Source organism: Toxotes jaculatrix, chromosome 22 (genome assembly GCF_017976425.1).
Source record: "Toxotes jaculatrix isolate fToxJac2 chromosome 22, fToxJac2.pri, whole genome shotgun sequence".
In the NCBI taxonomy this organism is placed as follows: domain Eukaryota; kingdom Metazoa; phylum Chordata; class Actinopteri; family Toxotidae; genus Toxotes; species Toxotes jaculatrix.
The window spans coordinates 15,396,531-15,412,831 of record NC_054415.1 but is presented as its reverse complement, the minus strand read 5'-3'; the positions used below and the strand labels follow the sequence as shown (position 1 = coordinate 15,412,831).

The 16,301-nt window shown below is 43.8% G+C and overlaps 1 protein-coding gene across 1 annotated transcript in view; it reads left to right on the top strand.

Annotated features, from left to right (window-relative positions):
• The window catches only part of tmem178b (transmembrane protein 178B), an 81,484-nt gene that overhangs the window by 44,669 nt on the left and 20,514 nt on the right, over window positions 1-16,301 (top strand). The window contains 1 exon segment of the mRNA XM_041030553.1: window positions 2,441-2,554. Within this exon segment, the coding sequence (XP_040886487.1) occupies window positions 2,441-2,554 (114 nt within the window).

Genomic DNA, 16,301 nt, shown 5'->3' with positions numbered 1-16,301 from the left:
GAAATGAAGAGTTGCTCGGTTAATTAGTTCTGCAACAGTGCACTATATGGCACTGTCACTTCTCAAGAGTGTGGAGCTGTTATATGGCGGACGGCATGTGGAAGTTTGACATATGTGAGGGTTTATTATGGACTCCAGTTGAGTTGCGGCGTGTGCTTTGGAGAGGTGGTTCTATAAATTCACAGATTTAAAAAAAAAACAAACCTGGAGAATACCCTTGTGGTAGAGGAGTCTCCGGCCCACTGTCGAGATTTATGCTTACTCATCCACTGCTACAATACAGGAGCAGAAATATGTGAAGGTGACTTCACATCACATTGCAGAAACGCTTCTAACTCAGAATAGCTTCTGCTTCAGACTGCGTGGGTGCTGTGGGTTGGAGTCGTAGTGTGGATGGAAGTAACTTGATGCAGACATCAAGGGCCCGAACGTCAGAGGCACCCGACTACTTTTCAGGCTGAACTTTGACCCTTTAACCAAGCGGGTTCACGATAGTTTAACCGCACGTTAACCATAAAGATGGAAGATCAGAAAACTGACATGAGAAGAGATGAGGTATTAGATATGAGAACTTGTTGGGTCAGTGCATCAAAGCCGTTTTTGTTATTCAAAGAGCGTTCATATCAAAAAAAAAAAAAAAAAAGACGTCAAGGTATGGAAATGAAACTAACGCTGTCACTAGGATGTCTTGTCTATTTTTAGTTCGGAGGATGAAAGGTGCGCTAAACTGCTGCTTTCACCTCTCGTGCTACCGGCAAGAGGAAATGGTTGTTTTTCTGCATTCATCTGCTCAAAATCTCCTGACTTTTAATGGACTCTGACCGCTCGTCAGGGGCTCTCGTTCCCCTGGTTTCCCCACACTTTAAATCCAAGTACATCTTCATCAAAACATCCAGTCGTATGCGTATAATAGGTTGGGTGTTCCGGCATAATGAGAAGCAGCCACTAATTACAGCCCATTCTTGATTGTTAGTGCTGTATTTTCTGTCCACATTGCAGCAAGGAAAGCTTTTTTTCACAGTGGTGAGTTGTGTTTAAGCGAGTTAGCTGGGTGATAGGCGACCGATGCCTCTTGCTGGGGTCATCTGTTTTATTCCTCTGGGGGGCGTTGGTTTCATTATGGCGCCACACACTAGTGACACTAGTGCTCAGAAGAATTAAATGTCTTATTATTTATATGAGTTATATTTTAGGATGCGCACTGCTCCTGCTTTTACACCGTGGTTTCATCGAATGCATCTCTCTCTCTGTGTGTGAGCGATTGGCTGCTGAGCGCGGCGCAGCTAAAGAGATAGTCATGAATGGGTAATCATCATTGTCAGCAGTTGTGTTGTGGTCTCCTGGGTTTTGCATGTTTGTGCTAGCGTGCGTGGTCGCGTCGCTGTTGTTGGATTGTGTGTGTGTGTGTGTATGTGTGTGCATGGCTGCAGGACAGAGGAGAGGCAGCAGAGTGTTATCCTGTTTGTCTCTGTTTGTGCAGTTCAAATCTTCCAGGACTCCAGTAATGCAATTTCCAGTGGGCCACGCAGGCCCTGCCAGGAATAATTAGAGCAGACGTGTAATGTAAGGAAGCAGTGGGCTTTCTCCACCAGCCAGGAAAAAAAAAAATCATGCAGTCATGGTATGAACATATAGTATTTACAGCCACCATTCTCACATCTGGACAAAGAGTAGTGATAAAGCGGAGGGAGGAGATGCTGCAAATCTGAAACAAAACACATGACACAAAAAAGTAAAAAAAAATATTGGTAAAAATGTGGAAATACTGAGGTGGAAATGCAACAAAGAGCAATGGAAATGGAAACAACAAATGCCGACATTCTTAAACAACACATCTTGTTGCCCTTAGAAAAGAAAAAAAAAAAAAAGTTTACATATCTTCCACCGTTGTGGTTTAGTATTTCCACAACTCAGAGCCTGTCTCCATTAATTCAGACACATTTCTGGCTGGCGGTCTGTCTCAGGTATACATATGTTTCATCTAGAAATCCCACACACACACTCACACACACACAGACATCAGCAGGCCAGGGGGGACTCTCAGAGACGTTTATAATTACGCACTGAATGGCTCCCTTGACTGATTAGTTAATAGCTTTTGAAGAACGCATCATTTATCTGACAGCCATTGTACCAGAGTTGTAGATAATAGAAATGTGTGTTGAAAGTGTTCCTTCAGCGTTGACACAATAGACTCTAATACAACAGCAGATTGCCATTGTTTTAGGGAAGATGAGCGATTTGCCGGCGTCAGGCTATTTTAATTAATAACGGCAGACCCAGCCTCTCTCCTCAGCTGAATCACGCCACGGTGGAACAGTGTTATCTTAACGTTCATGCTGTGTGTGTCATCGGCGTGGATCTTATGTAATGACCTGTGAATCAGTGTTGTTTCTGTATTCATTTTTTTTTTATATATATAATCTCTTTCTCTCTGCAGGTTCCATTGCAAGGTGCTCCTACATCAAATATCACTACTCCTCAGCTACGATACCCAAAAACCTCTCATACAACATCACCAAGACGATAAGGCAGGACGAGTGGCACTCCCTCCGTAAGTCTGCTACGCTCTCTTTTTTTTTTTTCCCCTTGTGCTGGGACGACAAACCATTTTATTTTTGTTTGTAAATGCTTCAGGCTGAGTGGGTTTTACCTCTCTCTCTCTCTCTCTCTCTCCCTCTCTCCGAGGAGTGCTTATATTGTAATAAAGAACAGAGGAAGATAAAGAGAAAACACACCACATTAGCCGGAGAGTTACTCAGTGGTCTGCTTTATCCTTATATTTAATTGACTTCCCTTCCTTGAGCTTGCAGTGCCAGCTATGAATGTAAGAGCAAAGGTGATAAGATTTAAAAAAAAAAAAAAAAGACTGGAATATTTCACTGTGATTAAACCTGCAGGCTAAAGCTCTAATGTACTGTAGCCTGCTTGTTTTATTTTCCTCAGGTAGACTGGTATACTGTGAGATCTTCACTCCACTGGGCCTTAACAAAGTGTTCACCTGAGACCTAGGCCATTCTCCTCCAGTTTCATTCACCTTAGCCTTTATCTGTACATGACAATGACTGAAGAAGTCATTTGGAAACTGGATTTCCATCCAATTAGCTGTGGGTATTCGTTGTAGAAGAAATCCATAAGTTGGAAGATTGTTGTGATTCCGTTCATGGGTCAGTTAAAATCTGCTGTGTATTCATAGTCCCCCAGAGGATGAATGCTGTCTATCAGGTTGTCAAAACCGAACAGGTCAATTCACAAGGGCGAATACTGTGATCATGGCCCTCACAGCAAACGTCCTGTTTTCTTTTGAAGAATAAGCAGATCATCAGTATGTTGTTGGTTTTGTCCAACAACCCTTAAGTCTCCGTTTCTCAGTTCATTAACTGTATATTTAAGTTTTATTTGCCCGGTGAGCCCTGAACCTGAGCTGGAGATCTTCCTCTTCCTCTCCACAGAGGCTAGTTAGTTTACATCAGCATGGGTCTGAGCTCTGTCAGAGGAATCCATCTACTTTTAGGATACCTGCCATTCATGAGCCGCTCCTCTGGGCTGCGTTGTAGCTCTCCAGTCGCCTGGACACCGAGCTGAGTGGAAACACACTCTGACCTCAAACTGTCACTGTCTCGGTCTGACTAGTCCTCGGCTGTCAGGTGACGGGCTTGGGAAAAAAAAGCTCCTCTCAGCTCTAAACCGCAGAGGACTGCTCCGCTGTCTGTTTGCTTCTGTCTTCTTCCCACTACACAATCTGTCCTACAAAGCAGAGGAGGAATAAGTTTCAATTTGGAGGCTCTTCTGTAGCAAATCCAGGCCAGAGGATGATACTGTGTTTTTGTATATATATATATATATATATTTTGTGCCCCTACGCGTGTATATATGTTTTATTTATGTTTACCCTCTGCTGAAACAGATGTGCTTGAGATAAAGCCACTGTTGCATGACTACTGATGACAAATACAGTATGCTCTCTGCAGTCAGAGGCAGATCTGTAATATGTTCTGCTGTGGGTTTTTGTTTTTGTTTTTTTTCTAGTCTGACAGTTTAGGGCATTACAATAAGCATATTCAGCTCTAGACAAATGTACAGTTTCCCACCAGGAGATCATCGACCTCAGATAATCTCCCACAGATAGGCTTTTTAGCTCTAGCCAAGGACAAATGACATCACATTTATTGGGCTGAGATCTAGTGCTGTGTATGCAAATACTCTGAAAACGTTTGGCTCAGTCGCTGCCTTCCTCTGCTTCGGGTTTTTTGGCATGAGAACAGGAAGTATGCGTTTCCTCGCTATCTCGGTTAGCTGAGGAAAACACATAGCTCATATTTATGGCCAGTCAGAGGTGTTTAATGTCCTTTACCGGTGGGGCCTATCCACACGCATACCGAGAGATAGCTCTACTCCTCTAACCGATGGCCTGTCACTGTGAGTGTGAAAAAGAAGAAAAATTGAAATAGCAGAAGGATGAATAAACAAAGCACCCGTTCACTAGAGTGGAGCGTCTCTTGCTTCCAAATCAATAGCAAGGCCCAGCTCAGGCTCTGACCGACCCCCACTTAGAGCAAATTACACCTAGGCCTTGAACTGGGGAGTCTTAGGGGACAATCAGCTTCTAATGAGTACGGGGTCTGACTGCAGATGCTGTACATAACATGTACACTAATCTCTGATAACCGCCCCACAATGCAATGCAATGCATCACATTTTATGTTAGTGTAAATTAGAGTCTTGTGCTCCCTGCACCTGTTAGTCACGATGCAAACTGATGTTGATTCAGGGAGTTTCTGAAATCTCTGTTTACTAGAAACTATTGTGTCGTCGATGAATGATGGGGGAATGGATTCAGGGCACAGCCGTAGTGAAATATCAGAGCTCAGCTAAAGCTACAACTGAGGATTTTCATTCCAAATTGTTACTGTGTCACCACATGAGTTGTGTTAGGCAAGAAAATATTTGTACTATGTGGTTGGTTCATCAGAATAATGGCTACTAGAAGGTTTGCTGCGATGTTTTCTCAGACTTGAGAAACTATCTGGTCATTTCCAGTCTGATCACTAAGACTGATGTTTTAATTCCTTTTGGATATGTTGTTAAAATTGGTTTGTCTGAGGGTAAATGAAGGGGTCATGCTTTTATTTCACCGTCACTGCGACGGAAAGCTGACTAAAACCTTGTCAAAGGGTCTTTGAGATGAGATTATTTTGTTGCACAGCAGGTGTACAGTTGTGTTGAAGTGTAGTCACCTGAGGCCAGGTGAGCCGCTGAGGTCAATTTGCCAAATCCAGACTCAAATAATCCGAGTTTGAACTCTGCGCTGGGAAAAGCCTAAAGAATGATGTCTTGAGTAGGAACCAATAGGTCTGGACTAGTTCGTCACATTAGCAGCAGTGTAGCTAGCATTAGCTGGCGAACAACTATCCATAAACACAAACACAAGGCTGAATTGTGTTTATGAACGAGACAGGAAGTTTTTTTTTTTTTTTGTCTTCACAGCCTCTTACTCACTTCGCTTCCCCTCGCCCACTCAGATCAATGCTCTCTCATCCACACAGAACATTTCATGAATGAACTGATCGGGGGGATCAAACGCCACGACAGCTTGCTGTGCCCACAGTGTGAACGCGTTGAAATTAGCGGGAGTTGGGTTTTTCTTTTTTTTTTTCTTTTTCTCGTTTAGCTTTAATGAGACGCAGAGAAGGACGGCTTATTTCAGGCTGACTCCAGCTGTCGCTCTCACGGGCACAGACGCTGAGGCTATTTCCGCACAGTGACGGGTAGCAAAGAGCAAAGACTTGCGTGTGTGCGTCTTTGGAGAGACGGATTCATTTACACCTTCTCAACATCTGGCACTAGATGAGTGTTCAAATAAAGACTGACTTGCCGAAACCCTCTCAGCCGTTCTGACATATCTTTGTCCTGCCAGCCCCTGGAAGTGGGAAGACCGACTACTGCTTTTCACAGATGAGTAACCCCACTTCATCTCAGCCTTTTTTTTTTAGGCCTGTTTGGTCAGCAGGCAGAGTTTAATAGTTTGCTGTTCAACTTCAGAGATGTCCTGGACTAAATCCACCCACACTGCCTCGGGCCTTGTAAGGATTAAGTAAGAATGACAACCTAGTCTTGACTTTCATGAAGCGTGTGAAATTGAGCTTGGGCAGGCCTGACAATTTCTCCCACTCCCATAACACAGATTTGAGGAAACAGTGGGGTGACACTGACACCTCTTCAAAGACTCCGAGATGAACATGATACTCATTTGTTTCTGTCAGTCAAGAAAGCCGCAGCGACTTGCAGCGGTACCCTCGCAGCTGGGAACCAAAACACCCCCCCCCCCTCCCCCCTCCCCGGTTTCCTTTTTTTTTTTTTGCTGAACATCAAAGCAACAGCACGGAGTACACAATATCCCTTCTCCCACCCCCAGTCTCTCTGTCACAGATGCAGATAGCAGCGAGGGTGCATACATTTTTGACGCTGGCTTTTAGAGAGGACAGGATGGAAGGAGGTTTTTTCTCGTACTACAGCTTAGGGATTTTGTAACTTCAAAAGAAAGCATAAATTGTGAGCTGGGGAAAGCTGTCAATGAGTGACAGTGCATAATCCAAGGTAGCAGCGAAAAGGTTGCGGCTGAGGCTAATTGTTCGCCAGGCAGCCACTCCCACTCAATCTCATCCCGCTGATGCGACTGCTCCAGTTGGTAGATTATGCACTCAGCGGGCCTGCACGAAGATGACAGGGATTTATCTCATTGAGAAGCACTGAGTCACTGCTATTTAAAAGCTTTGTGGGGTCGCTGGTTTCATCCTGTTAAGCTGATAAGGTAGAACCTCCACCCCATTACCATCTCTTTCCCTCTCCCACACAAACAAACAAACAGAATGTGAGCCGTCAGTTGGCCTGTCTGTTTCTTACTATCAGGAGGGTTTTTTTTTTTTTTTGTCACATGAAAGAGTGGAGGCCTCAGCAGTTTGTGGAGGAAAACCTGATCACCAGGGGGTCACCAGAAAGCACAAAAAATACTAAGTTATGCAGCCAGAGCTCAGGAGTGTCTGAGTCCTCTGGTTTTAGTTCCTGTTAAAAAAATTCGAGTGAAGACGTCAAATCACGTTTGGTTATTGGGCAGACGCTTTTATTCAAAGCAACTTGCAAGTGAGGGACAACACTAAAGCCTTGAAGTAATCACTAAATACTATTTAATAAATCAAATGGCAGGAAATCAGCTAAAGAAGTGACCAGTAAGTGCTAGTTAGGGATATTATTGTGTTAGAGGTGCTCGCAGAAGAGATGAGTCTTCAGGAGATTCTTGAAGGGATCATGTGGTAGCTCGTTCCACCATCGGGGAACCACAAATGAGAACGGGTCTGGGCTGTGATGGCAGGGATGGCAATGCCACACGACGTCCCCCGGAGGAACGCGGTGGCCGAGAAGGAGCATTAGCCTGTAACAGAGTTCAAATAGATGGGTGCAGACCCACAAGTCGCTCCGCAGGCAAGTGTCAGTGACTTGAATTTGATGGGGGGGGGGCAGCCATGGGTAAGCCAGTGGAGGTCAACGAGCAACGGAGCGACACTTGCCCTTTTAGGCTAATCGAAAAAAAACCAGACGCCACGCCGCCGGATTCTGGGCCATCTGTAAGGGTCTCACTGTGCGTGAAGGGAGACCCACATTGCAGATGGGGGAAATATACTCTGTTTAACTTGAGAAGTTTCAACTCTGACTAGTCTTTTTTTTCTCTCTGTCTCTCTCTCGTGTTTATGGGAGTGTGTAGTGCTAACCCTCTGGTGTTCCCCTATGGTCTAACTTTAATGTCAAAAAAATCACCAAGATTAAGTCCAAAAGGCCCAAAGACTCAAGGGATTCGAGAACAGAAAGCGGAAAAAAATTCATTACAAATAAAAGGTTATTCTAAATGTCTCGGAACTTCATTGTGATTCGGCCTCTGTGTTTTGGGAAAGCAGAAATAATGGAACAGACTTCATTCGTGTTAAAACACCGTGAAGTTCAGCGGAACAGCTCGTCAGCTTTCACCACACCATCAAAAACCGACTCCAAACCTACGTAAACCCTCTTCCCCACCCTGCTGCCAGCTTGTTGGTGAACAGATGTCAAGCTGAGAGAGAAACAGAGACGACACAGAGTTGTTTGCACCACATCATCACGTGCCTCCACTCGAGATTTTCACTTATTTACAGTATGCGTTCCATATTTAACGCAGGGGCCCTCTGTCCATTGTAATTATTTTTGTTTGTGTCTGTGCTCCATCCTCATTCTTATCCAGAGCCTTTGAATTTTGTGTGTGTGTGTGTGTGTGTGTCAGTGTAAAATGGAAATGGGGGGGGCCTATTTTTTCCGCACTTCTGTAAAAATCCTTCAAATGTCTTGCCTGAGGGCAGGACTTTGATGTGGAGGCAGATCGAATGATCATAAGCGTATGTACAGTGCAAACAGCCTCGGAATTGTTGGAAGGCACATTGTTGTACTTTCGACAGAGGCTAGCACTTTCCTCTGCTTCCAGCCGTTGAGCTAAGCTAAGCTAAACACCTCCCAGACCCCTTTTCCCACTCTCTACTCATCATCTCTACTGGAAACAGAGATGATGACAAACCAGATTTCCCAACTTGACTGGCAGTTTTTTGTTTTTTTTTTCAAGTGATTGCAAAAGAGTGACCTGGATTTGGGGTGTGTGTTGTGTTGCACAACCTGTATTGCGTTATAGTCCTTTCTGTCACAGTCACAGGTTATCTAAGGCCTCGGAGATGGAGATAATGAAATACACTATTGTGTTGCATTATGGGAATTTTTTTTTTTAATCTCTCTTACAAGTCCCCACAAAAAATGGTGGACGTACAGAGCTAAATCACTGCAGCATCTCTAAATCTTATGGCCATTAAACCTCAGTTTTTCTACACACTTGTGAGCGTTTTTTTCGTGCATGCGGCGGATCATTTGTATAACGGCCAACTTTATTGCTTTGAGCAAATCTCCACCTCCTCTGGATTATTAAAATGAATTCTGTTGCGTCGGTGAGGTTATTGCTGTGAGTTCTCACTTTAGGTACAGTAAGTGGGCCATTACTTTTCCTTATAGTATGTAAGTAAGTTGGCGTTGCACAGAGAGATTTGTACCCTGGTGTGACTTAGTGATTTTAATCTCATTAATCAGCTAATTAAGAAAATCAACATGCAGCATATTCAACAGGCGTATTTTTAGATGTAGCTCTATGATTTTCTTTAACAGCCATGTTCACATCACACTTTCTATTTGGATTCTATCTGCTCCAAACTCCTATTTGAAGTTCAGTAGGTCCATCAATATTCGAGTTATTGACATAATGCTAATACACTGCTGTATATTCATCTTTTGGGGTGGGGTGGGGGGGGCTAAACCAGAGCTGGCACTGACTGAGCTCATCAGGGTTTGTACGGCTCCAGTCAACCCAGAGGGAAAAATGTGTCCATCACCACCCACACAGTTTAAAAAAGTAAGCGTGAAGTAAGAGTGAGCTTTAACACTGTTTAAGATGCTAATGCTTGAATCTGGATCTCTGACAGTTCGCTCAATACTCTCAAAATGTGTTTAAAACGCTCAGCGATCAGCTTTAAATTGCATTGACCTGCTTATTGTGTATTTAAAATCCATTGGCTCTATTAATACCATTACCTAAAGCTCATTCTCACTTGTTTCATTTATATTTTACTGACACGTTTGCATCACATTAAGTTTCAAACAGATGAAAACACAGACACCTTGAATATTGAGCTAAATATTTGTTTGAGTGTAATATACAAAAGCTGATTTATGTTTGGCGGCCGTAGCGTTAGTCATTGTCGGACTCAGCATGCGTGCCTGGGGCTATTTCCTGGAAGCGGTGCGCCACGGCACAGAACAAAACACAGTGTTTTTTTTTTTTTGCACTGTGTGAACATCAAAATCTTGTGTAGGGTCCCCCACAAAGACTCCAGCTACATATGCAGCAGTATGTGCTACAGTAATCTAACACCGCCTTGGATCTTAGCCCTGTGCTGTCATTTCTTTCTCCTGATCACATGACCTAAAGACTCCATTTCAGCGTGTGAGAACCATATCTGGGACGGCCTTGCCGTCTTGCTCTGTGTCAGGTCCTTCTCGCAGAGAACACTCGCACACAATGTACTGCGTGTTCAGACATGACCGGAGAAAGGTCAAAACATGCAATTATGTATGTGCTACAAGAGTCGCCGAGCTGCTGCCGGGAACATCCTGCGTCACGTGGCGGGAAGGAAACATTCTGCTGTCTTTCCCAACCCGCGTCCTCTTGACCTCACTTACTTACTCCGTGTCCGTCCACCGGTCGCTGTGTGTTATAGAGACAGCGACGGTGTGTTAAAGCTTCAAAAAGTTTCCTGCATGCCCCCCCCCCCCTTCTGATGTCAAGTTAAGGGGAATTATGCTAAGCAGCAGGCAATTATGCTGACGCTAATTAGCGGAGAAATCGTTTGTTTCCATATTTAGACGTGGTGAAAGGGGGGCTGCTCATCGGCGCGGCAGCCATTGCTTACTGTCTCACGCACTGTCTCGCTGTCTCCCAAAGTTGATCCGGAGGTATGTGGATGAAGCAGCAACATTCCTTCTTGTTGTGAGTGACTGATGGAGGAGGGGGGGGGGAGCACAATTAGGTCTAATTACCAGGGTGGAGACACTGCGGAAACACATAGCTGGCAGTCCTGGATGCACCTCATTACACTTATGTGCTTCAGGCGCTCCGTATTAGAGGAAATCAGTTCTGTCCAGCCATGTAACCTCAGCACCCCCAGGCCCGCAGTGATTCATCACTGCTCATCCATATGAAGCCACAGTCCGGAAGGAAAGAGCTGTGAACTGTCTCAATCCAGCTGGACAACCGCTGGAGCTCAATTAGAAAGCTAACCAGTGGGCATGCTCCTGAGGCTGGTATTCGTCACGGCACAAATTATGTGCTTCATACATATGTTTATTTTCTCAGTAATGGACGCTGAACACTTCTGTGAGGAGACGTATAGAAATTCAGATGATGTCGTGACCTGGCAACGTAGCCCAAAAGCCAGGGTCACGCCCTAAGGACATCACGTTGACATCAGGGGTTATTTCCTCAGATTACACAACTGTTTTTATAGACCAGGCAGTGCTCCACATGACAAGTAAATTCTCTCTCATGTGTTTTGAAATTTGGTGGAGTTATCCTTTAGGGTAAAACCATTTTATTTCGTTAGATTTGACTAACATGCTTATAAAAAAGCATTATCACACTCTTATTTTGTTGATTGTCCTTTGTGTGTTAGGATGATGGCTGCCACCTCTGTAATCGCAGGTGATATAAAACCCTTATGCCAGCAGATGGAGATGTGGTAAATCAGCTCTGACAGGTAGTGTGCAAAGTTTGGCTTTCATTCCTGCCTCCGAGGACGGGGAGGCAGGAAGCGGTAACCAAGAGACTGGAATCCTGCGTTGAAAGGCTGGATGCTGGAGTTGTGGCTCATTAATATTCATGGGAAATGTGAGTGAAATAAAATTTAGACAGGCTGAGCCTTTTTATTTTATTTAAACTACAGTTATCCTGAGACCAAGACGGCAGGGCTGTGATCAGTGCAGGAAGAGGAGGAATTTAAGAGGCATGCTTTACTCACAGCAGTGACAGTGTGTCATAAGGAAAACAGCCGACAGCATCCCTCCACCTCTGGCCCGGAGAGCCGTCCCCTCTCCGGACCTGGATGATGCGATGAGGGCAAGAAAGCTGTCGTTTCGACCTATCACAGGAGAGGAAAAACTCCCGTCGCCAGCGGCAATCGCATCCTCTAAGACAAGCTCCATGTTATAAAACTAGCTCTTCTGCAGCCTTAGCTTTCCAATTCATTTAGCGCTCCAGTGGGGGATAATAGCTGTCTGCCTCATAGCTCTGATGGATTAATGTGAAGGAAACAGAAAATGATGAGTTAAGAACTAAAGAAACTTCTCCAGCATTTTCGCACTTTGAGAAAACTGAGAAAAACATCAGCGATTCAGTGTTTTAGATTCAATTTCCTGTTGTTGCTTTTCAGCCAGGAAACTTTTAAACTAAAATGTGTGGAAGCGGCAGCCGACACGCAGCAGGTCGGCCTCTGTAAGCAGCTCAGCCTTCTCCCTTCACTTCTGTTTAGGCAACTCGAAACACTCAGTTAGCGTCAGGGAAAGATGATAGCCTATGATAAATATTGAAAAAAAAAAAAAAAAACAGTGGACTAGTCCCGCCCAGTCTCAGGGGTCAGACCAGGACAATTTGTGTACGCTCGGTCCATCCAGACCACCTCCCAAATACATCTGGCAAACAAATGAATTCAAGGCTTGTGCTTCTCTTAACTGAGTATTACTCACATTATAATATATATATATATATATATATATATATGGCTGTTGAGTAAATTAGCATCAATATCTCTTTCATTTGTGATTTACAATCTCACATTATTCATTTCAGGACTTGTATAGATTTTACCATAATCGATATGTGACCTCTGTGTTACCGTTCATCATCTCATCCATCATACAGACCAATATAGATTATTCTATATGCTAACTGCATTTCTAATACAGTTGATGCCATTGTAAACGTGATGTATTGTGAGCCTGTTTGAATTTTCAGTGGAACTTACTTGATGCTGATCAGTTGAATAAAATCATGAGGAAGAGATTCATTCACAGCTGCGAGTGATAAGATGAAATGAGCTGCTTTAAAGGGATGGGGTTTGAATTTTTTTTTTTTTTTTTTTTTAAATGTGATTTCATAGAATCCATGCTGTATCTTAGGTGCTGCATTTAGAATATAGCGGCTGTGTTAATCCACTCTCTGCTGCTCTATATTTGTCCGTGTGGATAATCCTTTTCTGCATGTGAGCTTCACGCCTTCCTCTTCTCCCCACTTCCATTCAAAAATAGAAGGTGGAGGAATTGTGTCCCATCTCCAGCACATACTCGAGTGCGTGAGTCAGGGTCCACAGGCCCGTGGAAGAGTCTGGCAGAGCTTTGGGCTGGAGGATTTGCCTGTAAACACAAACCTGGTAGTTCCAGCATCACAGCGATTTCGTTATGCAGGATGCAGTTGTTCTTTCCCTCTCCCTCTCCTTCAGCTGACCCTCCGTGATTATTAATGGTTCTGATCACTACAGTAAAATACAGTGGAGATCTCTGTTAGCATCAGCAGTAGAGTATCTCCAGCCTGGGCTCATATTGCTTTTAGATATACAGCGTGTCGACAGCTCTGCCTCTGCCAAGTTACGTGCCGCACCGTTAGAGTCCAGATCCAGGTGCTCTAAACTCTGCATGCCTCTTTCACTCCGACACAGGATGGAGAGTGCAGTGCGTGTTTTTTTTTTTTTTTTTTTTAAACGTGATCACCGTGTAATGTAAGTTACGCACCAAAAGAAACGCAACACATCTTCTTCTCGTGCTGCGTTAAGCTTGGCAGCTCTTGGCACACAAGGATGGACAAATCCCTTCAGCGGCATGGGGGCGTCTCTAAGTCATGGTGCCTAAAAGGCTGTGCAGTCTGCATGTGCGCACTTCAGTTAGAATAAACACTAACTCTCAGCCAGGCTGCTAACTTCAGTAGCAAGTTGAACATGAATCCTAACTCTAACGACTGCATTAGCTGAAAAAAATATAAAACTATATATACTACTGCACATACTATATGTACTGCTATATGTTTACATGTAGCAAAAGGCTAAACGTCTAAACATTAATGCTTTTTTTCCCCTAGATTCCCGTCTGGCGGCTACAGCCCGAGGCTGAGGCCTATAGCTTTGACTAATGGCAGGAACGTGCCTGGATTTTATTCTTGTCATGGTAGAAACGCTCCACTTGAGACAGCATTTAGCTCATGGCTCAAAGCCCAAGGAAACACAACATGCAAAATCTGACATATAGCATATGTTATACAACACGCCATGTAACATGCAAAGAGAATTGGCAGGAGGCTTCTTATTTTTTGCAGCAGGGAGAACTGACATAACTTGCCGAGCGAGTGAATTTAGTTTCCTCATATTTGCGCAGAGCCATGAGTAATTGGAAACTGAAAGCCCCATCTCATGGTTGTCTGCGGCAGCACTTCACAGACTTCAAAGCAGCGCCGGGCTACGGCACCAAATCTCCTCACAGAGACAACCACTTCTCTCGCTGTCTCCGCTCAAGTAGCTCGTCCCTGGGACAGAACCCGTCTCTTCTCGGCCCCCCGGCCCCCCTCTGCTGACTGAGCAAAGCTGCATATTTATGATGGAGTGATAGGCTAAACATCGCGGTCGGTCACATCATCTTGTCCTCGGGTTTTATGCGAGCAGCATTTCTGCGGGTGTGTGGGTGATTCTATAGAACAAGAGTCAAAGTCTGCGAGCGGAAGAAAAAACTGTAAACAGACAGAAAATTGGCATAAAATTAAGTTCAGTGATTTTTTGGAGACAGCTTCATAAAATAAAGGATGCAAACACACTTGGAGACTTGGAGATAATTCAGTTAGAAAGTCAGAATAGAAAATGATACAATGGTAGTTTGTTTTTTCTGTTCTTTTGGACTCGTCAGTTCAGCTCTCTTTGTTTAAAGTGGAACTCGTGCTTCCCAAAATCCTCTGAGCAAAACGCAGATAATAACACGCCGTGTTGTCGAATACATTAAGACATTATGCTTCAAACTAAGTGTCAGATTATCTAAAAGTGTGAAAATATAGCCTGCATGTATAACAGTTGTAGGAAGGTATATGTGGTTTTTCACAGTGTTTGAATGGTTGTAGCCACTAAACATAATTCGCGGCTCAGTGGTAATTTCCATAAAGGATAATACTGTACCCACTTTTTCTTCGTCCTCAGTTTGTCATAGACAGTAAAGTTGTGTGTGTAGTGTGTGTAGTGTGTGCGAGTGCATCTTCCGTGCTTTTAATGCTGTATGTGTTGCCATTGCGGCAAAAAAGGGATGATGAGTCCACACTGCATTTTTCCTCCCGTGAAGTCCCAGCTAACCGTTAATCCGGTTCGTCACATCACAGAGCTTCTGCATCCACCAGCTCAGAAATCCTCAAGTCATTTACCCCTGACTGGAGAGAAAAAGAAAAAAAAAGAAGAAGAAGAAGAAGAAAAAGAAGAGAGAGCTTAGCTTACTTTGACCAACTGCCACATAAGATTTCACAGTGCGCTGCTATCCTCCTAGTTTACTGTAATTAGCTATTAAGTTAGCCACCTAAAAAGCTGCTCTCCTCTCTGGCTCCATCCTCATACAAGCATGTGCAGCACTGAATGATTTTACTCCGTTAAAAGTCACGGTTTTGTGGAGTAGTCTCTTTCCAGGGCAGCGTCTGAGGCTTCAGCTCCTCGTTGACATTGCAGGGTGAAAGAGAAAATCTGGAATAGTAAGAAGAATTCCTGTTATAGCTCTGTCTGTCACTGTTAATCAGAGGCCTTGCGCTCGGTTTTCCGAGATATGGGAGCACGGTAACGTCGAACGCAGCTGTGTGACTTATGACTCTTGTCTGTAAGGATTAAAAATGTAAGTTAAATAAGGAGAGACTACAGGGAACAAAAGGAATGAGAAAGTTTGAAAGAATTTATTGAATAAAGGTAAAACAGGCCTTCATGATTAGAAGCTTCTTACATGTAGCACCAAGAGTAAAATCTTGGTTCCATGACCAGGTCCAACTTTAGGTGAACGATCGCTGAACGCTGCTTAGTTGTTTACCTGCTCGTTCCAACAAAGGGTCATGTCACTTGGATGAACAAAAACAAAGTGTAACAGTGCCCCAGCATCAAAACTGTTACGGCACATTTGCCGTCACTTATTTCATTTAAAGCTTCATTATTCACAGCCGTGCTACTGTAATTAGAGTTGGTAGAAAATGAGTCAGTATATAGGGCAGATAAAAGGATGCTCTGTGTGGGTGTACACATGTTGAATGGAAGCATCACATAAGCCGTTTGCATGGTGTTCCTGTGTATGAATATATATATATATATATATATATATATATATATATATATATATATATATATATATATATATATATATATATATATATATACAGCCTATCTCAAGGCTGTGGAAAGACTGAGTGTCCAGCTTTAGAGCTGTGTGGCGTAGCACTGTCGCTTATCTCCTCGGTGCATGTGGGCAGCAGGGCCACTCCACAGTCTGAGAAACCAAGGTCACCTCCCTCCTCTCCCCCTCTCTCTCTCTCTTTCTCTCTCTTTGGCTCATAAGAATAGAAACACACGCTCACTTCTCAAATAGCGAAGCTTGTGCTGACAAAGGAAAAAGCTTTTGGATGCTGAGAGGAAGAA